The following is a 19,840-nucleotide window of genomic DNA, read 5'->3' on the forward strand; positions in this document are numbered from 1 at the left end:
CTCAAACTCTTGTCCCAATGCAGATAGCAGACCTGGAGGAGGAGCTTGCGGTGAAAGGCCAGGAGCACGCGGTGATGGGCCACAGCTTCCAAGACAGAACGGCAGAGATGGACCTGGAGCGAGTGAAAAACCAGGTGAGCAGTGGTGACAGGAGGAGCGAGAGTGAACACACACTCACAGTGGCAAGGACTCGGGTTCCACCCAGATTACAAGTGCTGTCTGTGTAAGAGTCTGCAATAGACAATAGGTGGAGGAGTAGGCCATTCTCCCCAACCCGAAACGTCACCTATTCCTTCTCTCCAGAGATGCTGCCCGACCCACTGAGTTACTCCAGCATTTTGTGTCTATCTTTTCTGTATATGCAATACAAGACAATAGACAACAGGTGCAGGAGTAGGCCATTCGGCCCTTCAAGCCAGCACCGCGATTCAATGTGATCATGGCTGATCATCCACAATCAGTACCCCGCTCCTGCCTTCTCCCCATATCCCCTGACTCCGCTATCTTTAAGAGCCCTATCTAGCTCTCTCTTGCAAGTGTCCAGAGAACCGGCCTCCACCTGAGGCAGAGAATTCTACAGACTCACAACTCTCTGTGAGAAAAAAGTGTTTCCTCGTCTCCGTTCTAAATGGCTTACCCCTTATTCTTAAACTGTGTGGCCCCTGGTTATGGACTCCCCCAACATCGGGAACATTGTGACCGTGTGGGTTTTCTCTGGGTGCTCAGGTTTCCTCCCACACTCCAAAGACGTACAGGTTTGTCAGTTAATTGGCTTGGTATAAATGTAAAAACTAATTAAACATGCTGGTACAACAGGCAGTGAAGAAAGCTAATGGCATGTTGGCCTTCATAACGGGTTTAGGAGCAAAGAGGTCCTTCTGCAGTTGTACACGACCCTAGTTAGACCACATCTGGAGTATTGTGTGTAGATTTGGTCTCCTAATTTGAGGAAGGACATTCTTGCTATTGAGGGAGTGCAGCGTAGGTTCACCAGGTTAATTCCCGGGATGGCGGGACTGTCATATGCTGAGTGAATGGAGCGGCTGGGCTTATACACTCTGGAGTTTCGATGAATGAGAGGGGATCTTATTGAAACATATAACATTATTAAGGGTTTGGACATGTTAGAGGCAGGAAACATGTTCCCGATGTTGGGGGAGTCCAGAACCAGGGGCCATAGTTTAAGAATAAGGGGTAAGCCATTTAGAACGGAGATGAGGAAAAACTTTTTCACACAGAGAGTTGTGAGTCTGTGGAATTCTCTACCTCAGAGGGCGGTTCTCTGGATGCTTTCAAGAGAGAATTAGATAGGGCTCTTAAAGATAGCGAGGATATGGAGAGAAGGCAGGAACAGGGTACTGATTGTGGATGATCAGCCATGATCACATTGAATGGCAGTACTGGTTCGAAGGGCCGAATGGCCTACTCCTGCACCTATCGTCTATTGCCTTGTATTTCATGTACAGAAAAGATAGACACAAAATGCTGGAGTAACTCAGCGGGTCGGGCAGCATCTATGGAGAGAAGGGAATAGGTGACGTTTCGGGTTCGAGACCCTTCTTCAGACTGCTTTTGTGGGGGCCGGGGAGCAGGAGGAGGGGGGCAGCAGTGAGAGGGGATGTTGCACAACTCCCGTCAGAGAGAGGAGGAGAATGTCTTCAAAGTCGGCATACCTTGAGGAGATTTCACAGTGGAGCAGGCAAAATATGAAGCAGATTCACGTTTGGATCGAAGATGGACACAAAATGCTGGAGTCACTCAGCGGGTCGGGCAGCATCTCTGGAGAAACGGAATGGGTGACGTTTCGGGTCGAGACCCTTCTTCAGACATGTCCCGGGAGCCAGTTCTCAACGCTGCAAATGGTCTCACTACATTTTAAATAATTCCTCTTTCCTTTTTACTCATTTTATTTCTCTTGTTGCTCCTCACAGCCCTGTTCTCACATAGCTCTGTTTATCCTTGCAGTCTCTCGGTGATGACCTGGCTTGCGCTCGGAAGACTGTGGTTCGGCTTCAGGAGAGAGCAGACCAAGCGGACAGTGCTCTGCGCCAACTGCAGGAGCTAACGGGCAGGTAGGTGGGGGTGATGGGCGGCAACGGTGGCATAACGGCAGCCCCAGAGACCCGGGTTCCATCATGACCGCAGCTGCTGTTTGTACGGAGTTTGCACGTTCTCCCTGTGACCGCGTGGCCTTTCTCCAGGTGACAATAGACAATAGACAACAGGTGCAGGAGTAGGCCATTTGGTCCTTCGAGCCAGCACCACCATTCAATGTGATCACGGCTGATCATCCCCAATCAGTACCCCGTTCCTGCCTTCTCCCCATATCCCCTGACTCCGCTATCTTTAAGAGCCCTATCGAGCTCTCTCTTGAAAGTATCCAGAGAACCGGCCTCCATCTCCCTCTGAGGCAGAGAATTCCACAGACTCACAACTCTCTGTGTGAAAAAGTGTTTCCTCATCACCGCTCTAAATGGCTTACCCCTTATTCTTAAACTGTGTGGCCCCTGGTTCTGGACTCCCCCAACATCGGGAACATGTTTCCTGCCTCTAGCGTGTCCAAACCCTTAACAATCTTATATGTTTCATTAAGATTCCCTCTCATCCTTCTAAACTCCAGAGTGTACAAGCCCAGCCGCTCCATTCTCTCAGCATATGACAGTCCCGCCATCCCGGGAATTAACCTGGTGAACCTACGCTGGGCTCCCTCAATAGCAAGAATGTCCTTCCTCAAATTAGGGGACCAAAACTGCACACAATGCTCCAGGTGTGGTCTCACTAGGGCTCTGTACAACTGCAGGTGCTCCGGTTTCCTTCCACACTCCCAATACGCGCAGGTTTGGAGGTTAATAGGCTTTTTTATAAATGTTTAAAAAAAATTTCCCCACTCATTCGTCAGGATTCTTTTTAACGTGCGGGGACGCTGGTCGGTCACACTCAGAGGGCCGAACTATCTAATTTATCGGGAATTCGACTTTCTTGCAAATAAACCAAAAAAAACAAGAAATCTTACATACATTCCAAATGAAATGCCAACTTCTAACTTTGGTCCCTAGTGATTGTAGGACTTCTAATAAATCATCGGCGGTCACTCGAAATCCGAGTATGACTTGTCCTCACTGCCCTGGAGGCAGCCTGTGCACAACTTCATAACTCTGTAGGGAGAAAAAGTGCACAGACCTCAGTCTTAAATGCCACCCCCCGGTATTCTAAGATCTGGGTCGGGATCCAGTGGCATGGAGTCCAAGACGACCGGAGACTCTTTTCTGCTGCAGCCTTCATCCGCCTTCCCAGCCATTGTGACTGTGACGTTCCACTAAGGTCCTCCGCCTGTTCCATCGTTGAGGTCTTGGTTGGATTGCTCTTTGTCAGAGACCTCCCCCCATCGACCTTACCGCCATGGGTGGCCCTACCAGGAGCATCGATAGCTCCAGACGGCATCGCTCTCAGGATCTCAGGTCCACACAAGCTTCTCCACCACCACAAGGTGACTATCCACGGAGAAGAGGATAGAACTGGTGATAATAGACAATAGGTGCAGGAAGAGGCCATTCGGCCCTTTGAGCCATTCATTGTGATCATGGCTGATCGTCCCCAATCAATAACCCGTGCCTGCCTTCTCCCCATATCCCTTGATTCCACTAGCCCCTGGAGCTCTGTCTAACTCTCTTAAATCCATCCAGTGGGAATCATATGGTGCAACACAATTGTAAAAAATAACTGTTTCAGGACTGGACGAGGGTTGGTCAAGATTATCAACAATGATCTTACTTTTATTTTTTATTTTTTTAATGTTTTATTCTCTTTTTTCTATTTTCTTTTTCTCAACTTTCTTCACTCATTCGTCTTTCTTCTTTTTCTTCACACGCTATATATCTCACGCTTTTCTGTCCTTTACTATCTAATTTATTTTTCTTATTCTAATCTTTCTTTAATATAACAAAAAAAAAGAAGAAGCTGTACATAAAATGAATTATGAAAATATATATTAGGCACTTTGGTGCCATATGATTGTACTTACTTCTAATAAAATAAAATATTTAAAAAAAAAAGAAATCCGTCCAGTGACTTGGCCTCCACTGCCCTCTGTGGCAGGGAATTCCACAAATTCATAACTCTCTGGGTGAAAAAGTTTTTTCTCACCTCAGTCTTAAATGGTTTCCCCTTTATTCTAAGACTGTGGGCCCTGGTTCTGGAATAAAGCCATTTAAGACTGAGGTGAGAAAAAAAATTTCACCCAGAGAGTTGCGAATTTGTGGAATTCCCTGCCACAGAGGGCAGTGGAGGCCAAGTCACTGGATGGATTTAAGAGAGAGTTAGAGAGAGACCCTCCCCCTCGACCTTGCCGCCACGGGTGGCCCTATCAGGAGCATAGACAGCTCCAGGCGGCATCGCTCTCAGGATCTCAGGTCCACACAAGCTTCTCCACCACGACAAGGTGACAATCCACGGAGAAGAGGATAGAGCTAGTGCACGGGTGATCGATGGTTAGCATGGTCTCAGTGGGCTGAAGGGCCTTGTATATCTGTATATTAAAAAACACCGTTGTTTACTACTTGGGCACAGTAATAATAATAATAATAAATTTTATTTATGGGCGCCTTTCAAGAGTCTCAAGGACACCTTACAAAAATTTAGCAGGTAGAGGAAATACATGTAAGGGGAATGAAATAAATAGTAGAGACATGACTAGTACACAAAGTAAAGACAGAATTCAATACAAAACACAATATGAGGCAATTAATGCACAGATGAAAAGGGAGGAGGACGTGGGTCTAAGGATAGGCAGAGGTGAAGAGATGGGTCTTGAGGCAGGACTGGAAGATGGTGAGGGACACGGAATTGCGGATCAGTTGGGGGAAGGAGTTCCAGAGCCTGCGGCCTGACACCGCTGCCCTGGCGCGGCTGGAATGTCCCCGGACTGCGGAGGTTGGACTTGGGGACCAAGACCAAGACCGGCTGGTGTGTGGACCTCGCAGGACCGGCGGGGCTTGGTATGGGGGGGAGGAGGCCATGAGAGCCGGGGGGGGCCACTTTGACTGGACATCGGGGGTAGGTGAGGATGCAGATGGAGTAGATATCCGTTTATTTGATGCCTCCATCACAGTGAAGTGATGGATTTTAGGTTAAATGTAAGTGATGTGATGCAGTCTATTTGTGTGGGTGTATGGTCGGGCGGCTGAAACTGGACCATTTGGAGTCGTTACAACCTCTAGTTTACTTCACTGCCCAAATATTTGATTCCAAGCAGAGATTCTGAACCACCTTGCACAGGAGAAAAAATACAAAAGGTAGACACAAAAAATGCTGGAGTAACTCAGCAGGTGAGGCAGCATCTCTGGAGAGAAGGAATGGGTGACGTTTCGGGTCGAGACCCTTCTTCAGACTCGACCCGAAACGTCGCCCATTCCTTCTCTCCACAGATGCTGCCCCACCCGAGTTACTCCAGCATTTTGTGTCTACCTTCGATGTAAACCAGCATCTGCTATTCTTTTTTACACACTTAGATAGATACAAAATGCTGGAGTAAATCAGCGGGACAGGCAGCATCCCTGGGGAGAAGGAATGTGTGATATTCCACACAATGGGTCGAGACCGTAAAATGTAACCTATCTGCATTTGCTTTGTTGCCACCTTCCCATCGCTAACAATGATCTATTCTACATTTTCCTTGAGTTGTATCCTCTTTGATGTCTTTTTTTCACACCTTACACCTCCTTATCTCTGTGTCTCCCTCTCCCCAAATCTCAGTCTGAAGAAGGGTCTCGACCTGAAACATCACCTCTGCCTCAGAGGTGGAGGTGGAGGCAATACGATACAATACAATACAATGTATTTGTCACTTGAACCTCATAGAGGCTCAAGTGAAATGTTGTTTCTGCAGTCATACATACAAGAAAAAAAGACCCAAGACACAACACAATTTACACAGACATCCATCACAGCGCAACTCCACCCCGCTGTGATGGAAGGCAAAAAAAACGTATCTCTCCCCTGCACTTCCCTCTCCCCCCGATGTCAGAGTCAAAGGCAGGTTCTCTGGATGCTTTCAAGAGAGAGCTAGATATACGGCTCTTAAAAATAGCGCAGGGGATATGGGGGGGGGAGGCAGGAACGGGGGACTGATTGGGGATGATCAGCCATGATCACATTGAATGGTGGTGCTGGCTGGAAGGGCCAAATGGCCTACTCCTGTACCTATTGTCTATTGTCTATCATCCATTCCTTCTCTCCAGAGAGGCTGCCTGTCCCGCTGAGTTACTCCAGCATACTCCACTATTTCGCTTCTTCAGAATCTTCACCTATTCAGAGACTCTGTCTCACTTGCCCTTTGAGTGAGAGATTCCCAAAGACTCAGATCCTCGAGAAAGAAAATATTTTGTCACATCTGTCTTCAAAAGGTTACCACTAAATTCCATCACATCACCTGTAGGGTTGGATAGAGCTCTTAAAGATAGCGGAGTCAAGGGATATGACGAGAAGGCAGGAACGGGGTGCCGATTGTGGTTGATCAGCCATGATCACAGTGAATGGCGGTGCTGGCTCGAAGGGCCGAATGGCCTACTGCTGCACCTATAGTCTATTGTCATTTTGTGCCTCATCTTCGGTGTATACCAGCACCTGCAGTTCCTTCCACCACACACTTCTTGCACAGTCCTCATTGTCCCAGATCAGAACATCCATCCTCAGGAACGGCCATCTTCCCAACGGCCATTGGACCCTGCGAGCTCCAACTAAACTCCAATCCAACGATTGCGAAACTGGGAACTGTACGATGCTGTCTTGCACAAACACAAAGACACGCGCAACGTGCTGGATAACTCCGCAAGGTCGGGCGCCCCCCATCATTTACCAGTTCTTTTCCCCACTATCTGCGCCCCGTTAGTTTTACCAATTCTTGGCCCAGGAGGCAGAGTTGAGGAGGCCTTGTCCCAGATCAGAACATCCATCCTCAGGAACGGCCATCTTCCCAACGGCCATTGGACCCTGCGAGCTCCAACTAAACTCCAATCCACGAATTGCAGAAACGGGGAACTGTAGATGCTGGCTTGCACAAACAAAAAAGGACACGCAACGTGCTGGAGTAACTCAGCAGGTCGGGCGGCCTCATTGACCAAGTCTTTGTTTCCCCACTTCTGCGACCCTTTAGTTTCTACCAGAAGTTCTTGGACCAGGAGGCAGAGTTGAGGAAGGCCTTGTGTCAGCTGGTGAACCTGAGTCAGAGGGTGACCTTCGCGAACAAGCGGATTGATACCATTCACGGTGGGTAGCCTTCCACGGCCGCTTCGGGAAGTTACTGCTTTGGGAAACATAGAAACATAGATGCAGGAGTAGGCCATTCGGCCCTTCGAGCCTGCACCGCCATTCGATATGATCATGGCTGATCATCCAACTCAGTATCCCATCCCTACCTTCTCACCATACCCCCTGATCCCTTTAGCCACATCTAACTCCCTCTTAAATATAGCCAATTAACTGGCCTCAACTACATTCTGTGGCAGAGAATTCCACAGATTCACCACTCTCTGTGTAAAACAATGATTTTCTCATCTCGGTCCTAAAAGACTTCCCTCTTATCCTTAAACTGTGACCCCTTGTCCTGGACTTCCCCAACATCGGGAACAATCTTCCTGCATCTAGCCTGTCCAACCCCTTAAGAATTTTGTAAGTTTCTATAAGATCCCTCCTCAATCTTCTAAATTCCAGCGTGTACAAGCCGAGTCTATCCAGTCTTTCTTCATATGAAAGTCCTGACATCCCAGGAATCAGTCTGGTGAACCTTCTCTGTACTCCCTCTATGGCAAGAATGTATTTCCTCAGATTAGGAGAGCAAAACTGTACGCAATACTCCAGGTGTGGTCTCACCAAGATCCTGTACAAAGAAAGGAGGACCTGGCGTGGGAGAGGGTGGGGGGGGGGGGGGGGGGGGGGGCGGCGAGGGCGAGATGGGATCGCCGTGAGGGAGGGGGAAGATAATGGGGACCCAGGCGTGACAGGGAGGGAAGAACAATGGAAGACCCATTGTGGTCGGGCGCTCACGGTGGCGCAGCGGTAGAGTTGCTGCCTCACAGCGAATACAGCGCCGGAGACCCGGGTTCCATCCCGACTACGGGTGCTGCCTGTACGGAGTTTGCACGTGACCTGCGCGGGTTTTCTCCGAGATATTCGGTTTCCTCCCACACTCCAATGATGTGCAGGTTTGTAGGTTAATTGTCTTGGTAAATGTAAAAAATTGTCCCCAGTGGGTGTAGGATAGTGTTAATGTGCGGGGATCGCTTGTTGGCTGATAGGGGAGTCCAGAACCAGGGGCCACACCGTTTAAGAATAAGGGGTAAGCCACTTAGAACGGAGATGGGGAAATACTTTTTCGCACAGAGAGTTGTGAGTCTGTGGAATTCTCTGCGTCCGAGGGGGGTGGAGGCAGGTTCTCTGGATATTTTTAAAGAGAAAGCTAGATAGGGCTCTTGAAGATAGCGGAGTCAGGGGATATGGGCAGAAGGCAGGAACGGGGTACTGATTGTGGATGATCAGCCATGATCACATTGAATGGTGGTGCTGGTTTGAAGGACCGAATGGTCTACTCCTGCACCTATTGTCTATTGACAACCAGAGTGCGGTCCTGAACTATTTCTACCTCATCGGTGACCCTCGGACTAATCTAAAAAAGGGTCTCGACCCGATACGTCGCCTATTCCTTCCCTCCATAGATGCTGCCTCACCCGCTGTATTTCCTCCAGCATTTTTGTCTAGCTCGGACTATCCTCGATCTGACATTACCGGCTTTAAATTGCACTAAACGTTATTCCCCTATCAGGTATCTGTACACTGTAAATGGCTGGATTGTAATCATGTATTGTCTTTCCGCTGACTGGATAGCGCGCAACAAAAAGCTTCTCACTGTGACTCGGTACAAGTGACAATAAGCTAAACTGAACTGAAGCAGAACTATGCCCTGGAGTAGTAGACTCCTCTGCCCTGGGTTAGTGATAGTGAATGGGTAAACAGGTGAAAGTGTTCCTCGTGCCAGGTGTAGTTGGCATTGAATCACAGGCACCATTGTCATGACTTCTTTCTTGCTCTGACTAGGGTTATGGGCTCGGAAGGAGGCCCTCGTACGTCTTCATCTGCAGGAGAGAAGCAGAGAGCCGGGGCCAGATATCGGAAGGTTGGTACCATGCCCGGGCAACAGTGCCCCTTCCACTCCACCCGCCCCATCTTGCCAACAAAGATGTTTAAGACAGAACTGCAGATGGTGGAGAAGGTAGACAGAAATGCTGGAGAAGCTCAGCGGGTGAGGCAGCATCTGTGGAGACAAAGAATAGGTGACGTTTCGGGTCGAGACCTTTCTCCAGACTGATGTTGGGGGGGGGGACGGGAAGAAGAAAGGAAGGGGTGGAGGCAGTGGGCTGTGGGGGAGCTGGGAAGGGGAAGGGAAGGAGGGAGAAAGCAGGGACTACCTGAAATTGGAGAAGTCAATGTTCATACCGCTGGGGTGTAAACTACCCAAGCGGAATATGAGGTGCTGCTCCTCCAATTTACGGTGGGACTCACTCTGGCCATGGAGGAGGCCCAGGACAGAAAGGTCGGATTGGGAATGGGAGGGGGAGTTGAAGTGCTGAGCCACCGGGAGATCAGGTTGGTTATTGCGGACCGAGCGGAGGTGTTGGGCGAAGCGATCGCCAAGCCTGCGCTTGGTCTCACCGATGTAGAGCAGCTGACACCTAGAGCAGTGGATGCAATAGATGAGGTTGGAGGAGGTGCAGGTGAACCTCTGCCTCACCTGGAAAGACTGCTTGGGTCCTTGGATGGAGTCGAGGGGGGAGGTAAAGCGACAAGTGTAGCATTTCCTGCGGTTGCAAGGGAAGGTACCAGGGGAGGGGGTGGTTTGGGTGGGAAGGGACGAATTGTCCAGGGAGTTACGGAGGCCAAACAAGATGCTCTGTTTGAGCTCGTCCCATTTGCCCGCCCAAATGCCCGCACGAGCGGCATGATGGCGCAGCGATGGTGTGGTCGCTGCCTTGCGGCGCCAGAGACACGGGTTGCCTCCCAGCTTCCACACCCAGAGCCACGGTTGAATCGGGGTCTCGGGGAGCTGTGATGGAGCAGCACTAACAACTGCACAACTGTGCCTCCCATTGCCCCTCCATTCCCTGAGGACTGTGAGGATGTCACGGTGGCGCAGCGGTAGTTGCTGCCGTACAGCGCTTGCAACGCCAGAGACCCGCCTTCAATCCCAACTACGGGTGCTGTCCGTATGGAGTTTCTACATTCTCCCAGTGACATATATACATCGACAATAGGTGCAGGAGTAGGCCATGCGGCCCTGCGAGCCAGCACCGCCATTCACTGTGATCATGGTTGATCATCCCCAATCAATACCTCCTGTGCCTGCCTTCTCCCCATATCCCCTGATTCTGCTTGCCCAAAGAGCTCTATCTAACTCTCTTTAAAATCCATCCAGTGAATGGACCTCCACTGCCTTCTGAGGCAGAGAATTCCACAAATTCACAACTCACTACGTTAAAAAAAAATGTGATCTCAGTTCTAAATGTTTAGCTAAATAACGGAAGATTGATTTCATTGGAAACAGGCCCTTCCAGACAATAGACAATAGGTGCATTTGAGCCAGCACCGCCATTCAATGTGATCATAGCTGATTATCCACAATCAGTACCCCGTTCCTGCCTTCTTCCCCATATCCTCTGAATCCGCTATCTTTAAGAGCCCTATCTAGCTCTCTCTTGAAAGCATCCAGAAAACCGGCCTCCACCGCCCTCTGAGGCAGAGAATTCCACAGACTCACAACTCTCTGGGTGAAAACGTTTCTCCTCATCTCTGTTCTAAATGGCTTACCCCTTATTCTTAAACGGTGGCCCCTGGTTCTGGACTCCCCCAACATCGGGAACATGTTTCCTGCCTCTAGCGTGTCCGACCCCTTAATAATCTTATATGTTTCTATAAGATATCCTCTCATCCTTCTAAACTCCAGTGAACACAAGCCCAGCCGCTCCATTCACTCATCATATGACAGTCCCGCCATCCCGGGAATTAACCTGGCGAACCCACGCTGCACTCCCTCAATAGCAATTGCGAGACAGATGGATGGAAGAGTTGCGAATTGTGAAGCCGGAGGAAGGAATGTAGATGGAGCCGCGTGGGTTTTCTCCGAGATCTTCGGTTTCCTCCCACCCCCCAAAAGACACACAGGTTTGTAGGTTAATTGGCTTGCAAGAGGTGTAAATTGTCCCTAGTGTGTGTAGGTTAGCATGAGTGTAGGGGGGGGGTCGCTGGTCGGCACCGACTAGGTGGGCCGAAGGGCCTGTTTCCGCGCTGCATCTCTGAACTAAACTAAATTAAAGACTAAAGGGGGTTTGCTCTTGCCCAGGCGGAGGTTGACGTACATCTTGGTGGAAGGCCATAAGCACCCGCCTTCACTAGCTCTCCCACTCCCCCCTCCCACAGGCGCTCCAACGAGGAGCTGGAGAAGGAGCTGGAGCTGCTGAACGGGGAGCGGGACCAACTGGCAGCTGAGCTGAAGCGGAACTCGCAGCTGATCGAGAAGAAGGTCTCCGAGGCGCGGCTGAAATGTGAGTCCATCGCGACTGCTGCCCTGCTGAAGGCAGCCTCTTCCTCCGCCGGGCAGCAGGGTACGCAGAGGCCGGTTCTCTGGATGCTTTCAAGAGAGCTAGATAGGGCTCTTAAAGATAGCGGAGTCAAGGGGATATGGGGAGAAGGCAGGAACGGGTACTGATTGGGGATGATCAGCCATGATCACATTGAATGGCGGTGCGACTCAAGGGCTGAATGGCCTACTCCTGCACCTATTGTCTATTGACCACAGACTGGAAGGGCCTTCTTGTGTATGGCGTGCACAGGCTAAAGTTGCAGGACAACTTGTTCTATTTTCTTATTTGATTGTGCACGCCAGGTTGATTGCATTTGTCGAAACAGGGCGGACCACGTGAAGGTTGCAATCTCCCATCTCACTGGAAGGGCCTGTTTCCAGTCAAATAAATCTTCCATTATTTAGCTAAACAAGCTAGATTAGTTGAACTTATTTCTAAACTACACCAATACCAACACCAATATCCCCTTGAGCAATGCTAGCGCCACCGTTTATACTTCTGAAATGACAGACAATAGACAACAGGTGCAGGATTAGGCCATTCGGCCCTTCGAGCCAGCACCACCATTCAATGTGACCTTGGCTGATCATCCCCAATCAGTACCCCGTTCCTGCCTTCTCCCCATATCCCCTGACTCCGCTATCTTTTAGAGCCCTATACAGCTCTCTCTTGAAAGTATCTAGAGAACCGGCCTCCACTGCCCTCTGAGGCAGAGAATTCTACAGACTCACATCACTCTGTGAGAAAAAGTGTTTCCTCGTCTCCGTTCTAAATGGCTTACCCCTTATTCTTAAACTGTGGCCCCTGGTTCTGGACTCCCCCAACATCGGGAACATGTTTCCTGCCTCTAGCGTGTCCAAACCCTTAACAATCTTATATGTTTCAATAAGATAGAAACATAGAAAATAGGTGCAGGAGTAGGCCATTCGGCCCTTCGAGCCTGCACCGCCATTTGATATGATCAGGGCTGATCATCCAACTCAGTATCCCATCCTTGCCTTCTCTCCATACCCCCTGATCCCTTTAGCCACAAGGGCCACATATAACTCCCTCTTAAATATAGCCAATGAACTGGCCTCAACTACCTTCTGTGGCAGAGAATTCCACAGATTCACCACTCTCTGTGTAAAAAATGACTTTCTCATCTCGGTCCTAAAAGTCTTCCCCCTTATCCTTAAACTGTGACCCCTAGTTCTGGACTTCCCCAACGTCGGGAACAATCTTCCTGCATCTAGCTTGTCCAACCCCTTAAGAATTTTGTAAGTTTCTATAAGATCCCCCCTCAGTCTTCTGAATTCCAACGTGTACAAGCCGAGTCTATCCAGTCTTTCCTCATATGAAAGTCCTGCCATCCCAGGAATCAGTCTGGTGAACCTTCTCTGTACTCCCTCTATGGAAAGAATGTCTTTCCTCAGATTAGGAGACCAAAACTGTACGCAATACTCCAGGTGTGGTCTCACCAAGACCCTGTACAGCTGCAGTAGAACCTCCCTGCTCTTATACTCAAATCCTTTTGCTATGAATGCTAACATACCATTTGCTTTCTTCACTGCCTGCTGCACCTGCATTCCTACTTTCAATGACTGGTGTACCATGACACCCAGGTCTCGCTGCATCTCCCCTTTTCATAATCAGCCACCATTCAGATAATAGTCTACTTTCCTGTTTTTGCCACCAAAGTGGATAACCTCACATTTATCCACATTATACTGCATCTGCCATGCCTTTGCCCACTCACCCAACCTATCCAAGTCACCTTGCAGCCTCCTAGCATCCTCCTCACAGCTAACACTGCCCCCCAGCTTCGTGTCATCCGCAAACTTGGAGATGTTGCATTCAATTCCCTCATCCAGATCATTAATATATATTGTAAATAGCTGGGTTCCCAGCACTGAGCCTTGCAGTACCCCACTAGTCACTGCCTGCCATTCTGAAAAGGACCCGTTTACTCCTACTCTTTGCTTCCTGTCTGCCAGCCAGTTCTCTATCCACATCAATACTGAACCCCCAATCCCATGTGCTTTAAGTTTGTATGCTAATCTCTTATGTGGGACCTTGTCGAAAGCCTTCTGAAAGTCCAGATACAACACATCCACTGGTTCTCCCCTATCCACGCTAGTTACATCCTCGAAAAATTCTATAAGATTCGTCAGACATGATTTACCTTTCGTAAATCCATGCTGACTTTGTCCAATGAATTCACCACTTTCCAAATGTGCTGCTATCCCATCTTTAATAACTGACTGCAGAATTTTCCCCACCATCGATGTTAGACTAACTGGTCTGTAATTCCCCGTTTTCTCTCTCCCTCCCTTTTTAAAAAGTGGGGTTACATTAGCTACCCTCCAGTCCTCAGGAACTACTCCAGAATCTAAAGAGTTTTGAAAAATTATCACTAATTCAATTCAATTCAATTCAATTCAACTTTAATGTCATTGCACAAATACAAGTATGGGTACAACGAAATGCAGTTTAGCGTCAGTCCGTAGTAATAGTGCAATATAGAAATAAAAATACAGAATAAGCAAACAATGTGGACGGAGAGACTGGAGAAATCTATCGGAGGGACACTTAGTTTCTGTGGCTAATGCATCCACTATTTCTGCGGCTACTTCCTTAAGTACTCTGGGATGCAACTTATCCGGCCCTGGGGATTTATCGGCCTTTAATCCATTCAATTTGCCTAACACCACTTCCCGGCTAACCTGGATTTAACTCAGTTCCTCCATCTCATTTAACACCCGGTGTCTTGCTATTTCCGGCAGATTATTTATGTCTTCCTTAGTGAAGACAGAACCAAAGTAGTTATTCAATTGGTCTGCCATGTCCTTGTTCCCCATGATCAATTCGCCCGTTTCTGACTGCAAGGGACATACATTTGTTTTAACTCATCTTTTCCTCTTGACATATCTATAAAAACTTTTGCAGTCAGTTTTTATGCTCCCTGCCAGTTTTCTTTCATAATCATAATTCAAGATTCCCTCTCATCCTTCTACACTCCAGAGTGTACAATCCCAGCTGCTCCATTCTCTCAGCATATGACTGTCCCGCCATCCCGGGAATTAACCATGTAAACCTACGCTGCACTCCCTCGATAGCAAGAATGTCCTTCCTCAAATTAGCGGACCAAAACTGCACACAATATTCCAGGTGTGGTCTCACTAGGGCTCTGTACAATTGCAGAAGGACCTCTTTGCTCCTAAATTCATCTCCTCTTGTTATAAAGGCCAACATGCCATTCGCTTTCTTCACTGCCTGCTGTACCTGCATGCTTACTTTCATAGACTGATGGACAAGGACCCCCAGATCCCGTTGTACGTCCCCTTTTCCCAACTTGACGCCATTTAGATAGTAATCTGCCTTCCGTTTTTGCTACCAAAGTGGATAACCTCACATTTATCCACATGAAACTTCATGACAGCGGGGACATTTTCTCCGTTCTCTTTTCCCCGTCGTGGATTTAGTCGAGGCAGAGACGAAGGACTGCCTGGCCGCGTCGGGGCGACTGCAGGAGGCGTTGGCGGAGAAGGTGCAGGCGCAGCAGAGACTGACCGAGCAGCTGACCGAAGCCCAGCGTGAGGTGGAGGAAACTCAGGAGACTGCCGAGACCCTGCGTCGGGAGCTGTGCAGCCAGCAGGGGGCGTACCAAGAGGGTGAGTACCACCATCGCCAATGCAATAGACAATAGGTGTAGGAGTAGGCCATTCGGCCCTTTGAGCCAGCACCGCCATTCAATGTGATCATGGCTGATCATCCCCTATCACTAACCCGTTCCTGCCTTCTCCACATATCCCCTGACTCCGCTATCTTTAAGAGCCCTATCGAGCTTTCTCTTGAAAGTATCCAGAGAACCGGCCTCCACCGCCCTCTGAGGCAGAGAATTCCACAGACTCACAACTCCCTGTGAGAAAAAGTGTTTCCTCGTCTCCGCTCTAAATGGCTTACCCCTTATTCTTAAACTGTGTGTGGCCCCTGGTTCTGGACTCCCCCAACATCGGGAACATGTTTCCTGCCTCTAGCGTGTCCAAACCCTTAACAATCTTTTATGTTTCAATGACAATCTTATATGTTTGAATGCAACGGGTGACTGGGGCCTGTTGGCAGTGAAAGTTGTCTCTTTGTGCCCCTTGCACTAACAATGTTTGGGACAAAGACCCGTCATTTATGCATTTGCCTCTATTCAAGTTCAAGATACATTTATTGTCACATGCATTAATTGGTACAGTGAGATTTGAGTTACCATACAGCCACACGAATAAAAATAACACAATACACGATAGAATTTAACATGGACATCCCCACACAGCAGAATCAAGGTTTCCCACTGTGAGGGAAGGCAATAAAGTTCAGTCATCTTCCTCTTTGTTCACCCGTGGTCGGGGCCTTTGAGCCCCCCGCAGTCGTCGCTATGGCCAGCCCGATGTCCAGGCCCTCTCGCCGGGATGATCGGACCTCCGACGTCAGAACGGAAGAACACTCTCAGCGGCTTGGAGTTTCCGAATCAGCCGCTTCTTACCGGAGACTGCAGCCCCGAAGGCCGAGCTCTAACAACACACCCGCGACCCCCGTCAAAGGATCCCAGGACTCCGCGATGTTAAATTCAGCGCCGCCCGAGGCCGGAAGCTCCTCAAACCACAGCTCCACGGTGTTAAAGCAGCAGGCCCAACACTCCGGAGCTTCAAGGTGGTGATCCCCGGTAAGGCATCGGCCCGCTCCGCGATGGAATTCTGTGCTGCGCCGCTGTTGAAGTTCTGGCCAGTCTCTGGTAGGAAACGCCACCACAATCCAGTTGGTAGGCCGTGGGGGGGGCGAAGATGCGGCAGAGAAAAGACGTATCTTCAACCAGGAAGTGACTTGGAAATCTGACCTCCCCACCGTCGAAGGGGATCTATCGCAGTCGCTGCCTCAAAAAGGCTACCAACATCATCAGAGACCCACACCATCCTGGCCACACACTCATCTCTCCGTTGCCATCGGGAAGAAGGTACAGGAGCCTGAATTCTGCAACATCCAGGTTCAGGAATAGCTGCTTCCCCACAGCCATCAGGCTATTAAACTCACCATCAAACAAACTCTGAACTATAACAGTCTGTTTCACTTTGTCCGTTTATTTATTGTGTATATATATATACGGTCTATGGTATATAGACACACTGAACTTTTATCTCCTGTTCTGTATTATGTTTACATATTGTGTTGTGCTGCAGCAAGCAAGAATGTCATTGCCCTATCTGGGACACATGACAATAAAACTCTCTTGACTTGACTTGACTTGTTCCCCGCAGCGCTGCAGGAGAAGATGGCGGCGGCGGAGAGCCTCATGGCTGAGCAGCTGTCGGAGATGGAGAAGCATCTGAACGAGGCCCGCAGGGAGCACGCCAAGGCTGGTGAGTGGGACCCCCTTCCCCCCCTCCTCCAGGGGGGTGGTGAACCAGTGGTGGAATAGCTCCCCCTCCCACTCCCTCAGCCTCCTCCCCCCCCCACCCTCCCCCATGGACCAACGTTCTCAGTTCATCTCCAACGTCTTGTTCATACCTTCCCCTTCCCTCCATGCCCCTACCCCTCACCCCCCTCTTCCTCCAGCCCCTCCCAAGCCGATCTGCCGAGAGCCTTGTGCAGGAAAGAACTGCAGATGCTGGTTTAAAAATTGAACTTAGACGCAAACCTCTGAGGATCATTCAGTCTCCCTGAGGATCCACCAGTGCTTCTACTCAGCGGCTGTAGAAAGCATCTTGTCCGGCAACATCACAATCTGGTTTGGGAACAGCTCTGCCCAGGACAGGAAGGCTCTGTAGAGAGTGGTGCGTTCGGCCGAACACACCATGGGAACTACACTGCCCCCCCCTGCAGATCCAGAGCCAGCAACATTATGGGGGACCCCTACCCCCCCCAGCAACTGACTGTTCCAAGCTGCTACGGTCAGGCAAACGCCTCCGCTGTCATGCTGTGACAACAGAGAGGATGAGACGGATTTTCTTCTCACAGGCCGTCAGGACTGTAAACTCTGATCCCACCAGGGACTTACTTACTGTTGTGTTGTGTCTTTTTTAAAAATTGCTGGGTTTTTTTTTCTAATAATGTAAATACTGATTCTGTTCTATTCTGTTCTGTTGTTTTTTGCACAATCCGCAGGCATTGCCACTTTCATTTCACTGCACATCTTGTGATAAATAAACTTGACTTGACCTCTGGAGAGAAGGAATGGGTGACGTTTCGGGTCGAGACGGGTCTGAAGAAGGATCTCGACCCCAAAACGGCGGTCCATTCCTTCTCTCCAGAGACGCTGCCTGTCCCGCTGAGTTACTCCGGCATTTTGTGTCTTATCTTCAACCAAGAGCCTCCGCTCTACACTCGAGAACCAATTCCTGATTTCATCAGTTGCTCCCTGACGGCCCTTCCGACGGTTGTCCAAGCCCCCCAGCCTCCAACATTGCCCATACCTACCTCTCCCCTCCTCCCCCCACACGCATCTCCCTCGTGCCTCCCCTTCACCCTCCCCACTCCGTTCTTGCGACCAAACTCGGTCAGCTGCTAACAAAGATCTCAGAGCACAGGAGGAGTATATTGTGTTCTGTTCGGGGAACCATGATATAGGAAATATATTGCCAAGGTTGAAAGGCTTCAGAATAGATTTACGAGGATCTCGCCAGGACTAGGAATAGAGACCCAGCCTGCTCAACCTCTCCCTATAGCTCACACCCTCGAGTCCTGGCAACATCCTCGTAAATCTTCTCTGAATCCTTTCCAGCTTGACACCTTTCCTATGACATGGTGTCCACAGAAGGCAGTGGAGGCCAATTCACTGGATGAATTTGAAAGAGAGTTAGATAGAGCTCCAGGGGCTAGTGGAATCAAGGGTTATGGGGAGAAGGCAGGCACGGGTTATTGATTGTGGATGATCAGCCATGATCACAATAAATGGTGGTGCTGGCTCGAAGGGCCAAATGGCCTCCACCCGCACCTATTTTAGACAATAGACAATTCGGCCCTTCGAGCCAGCACCGCCATTCAATGTGATCATGGCTGATCATTCCCAATCAGTACCCGTTCCTGCCTTCTCCCCATATCCCCTGACTCCGCTATCTTTAAGAGCCCTATCTAGCTCTCTCTTGAAAGTATCCAGATAACCGGCCTCCACCGCCCCCTGAGGCAGAGAATTCCACAGACTCACAACTCTCTGTGTGAAAAAGTGTTTCCTCGTCTCCGTTCTAAATGACTTACCCCTTATTCTTAAACTGTGTGTGGCCCCTGGTTCTGGACTTCCCCCAACATCGGGAACATGTTTCCCGCCTCTAGCGTGTCCAAACCCTTAACAATCTTATATGTTTCAATAAGATATCCTCTCATCCTTCTAAATTCCAGAGTATACAAGCCCAGCTGCTCCATTCTCTCAGCAAATGATAGTCCCGCCATCCCGGGAATTAACCTGGTGAACCTACGCTGCATTTCCTCAATAGCAAGAATGTCTTTCCTCAAATTAGGGGACCTAAACTGCACACAATACTCCAGGTGTGGTCTCACACTAGGGGACACAAACCCAGTGTACTGCCCCTTGTCCCAACTTGCCAGTCACGTTGTTTTGCTTTCTCACGCATCCAGTTGTGGCTCTCCGTCAAGCGGATCGCCAGGCAGCCCGGGACAAGGAGAGGCTGGAAGCCTGCGGGAAGCTCCAGGAGGAGCAGCACAAGCAGGAGAGGCAGCGGCTGAGCGGACAGCTGCGCCAGCTGCAGAGGGACAAGACCCTGCTGGTGGTGAGTGGTTCCCTGGCTGAATGCTTCTTTATTCTCACTGACCAACTGATCCTCACACCTGTCGCCATTGGCTTTGGTAACATTGTAAATTGCCCCAACTGTGTAGGATAGTGCTAGTGTACGGGGATCGCTGGTCGGCGCGGACTCATAGAAACAGAGAAAAATAGGTGCAGGATTAGGCCATTCGGCCCTTCGAGCCAGCACCACCATTCAATAGGATCATGGCGGATCTAAAATCAGTACCCCGTTCCTGCTTTTTCCCCATATCCCTTGATTCCTTTAGCCCAAAGAGCTAAATCTAACTCTTGAAAACATCCAGTGAATCGGCCTCCATTGCCTTCTGTGGCAGAGAATTCCACAGATTCACAACTCTCTGGGTAAAAAGGTTTTTCTTCATCTCAGTCCAAAATGGCCTGCTCCTTATTCTTAAACTGTGTGACCCCTTGTTCTGGACTCCCCCAA

At 49.5% G+C, this 19,840-nt stretch overlaps 1 protein-coding gene across 1 annotated transcript in view; it reads left to right on the forward strand.

Moving 5' to 3' along the window:
- Window positions 1–19,840, forward strand: part of cchcr1 (coiled-coil alpha-helical rod protein 1) — a 40,670-nt gene that overhangs the window by 15,297 nt on the left and 5,533 nt on the right. Inside the window, exons 8-15 of the mRNA XM_055631994.1 lie at window positions 24–134; window positions 1,966–2,072; window positions 7,151–7,263; window positions 9,088–9,166; window positions 11,464–11,588; window positions 15,092–15,280; window positions 16,913–17,014; window positions 19,227–19,378. Coding sequence (XP_055487969.1) covers window positions 24–134; window positions 1,966–2,072; window positions 7,151–7,263; window positions 9,088–9,166; window positions 11,464–11,588; window positions 15,092–15,280; window positions 16,913–17,014; window positions 19,227–19,378 — 978 coding nt within the window. The remainder of the gene's footprint in view (window positions 1–23; window positions 135–1,965; window positions 2,073–7,150; window positions 7,264–9,087; window positions 9,167–11,463; window positions 11,589–15,091; window positions 15,281–16,912; window positions 17,015–19,226; window positions 19,379–19,840) is intronic.

This window comes from Leucoraja erinacea, unplaced genomic scaffold (genome assembly GCF_028641065.1).
Source record: "Leucoraja erinacea ecotype New England unplaced genomic scaffold, Leri_hhj_1 Leri_98S, whole genome shotgun sequence".
In the NCBI taxonomy this organism is placed as follows: Eukaryota; Metazoa; Chordata; class Chondrichthyes; order Rajiformes; family Rajidae; genus Leucoraja; species Leucoraja erinaceus.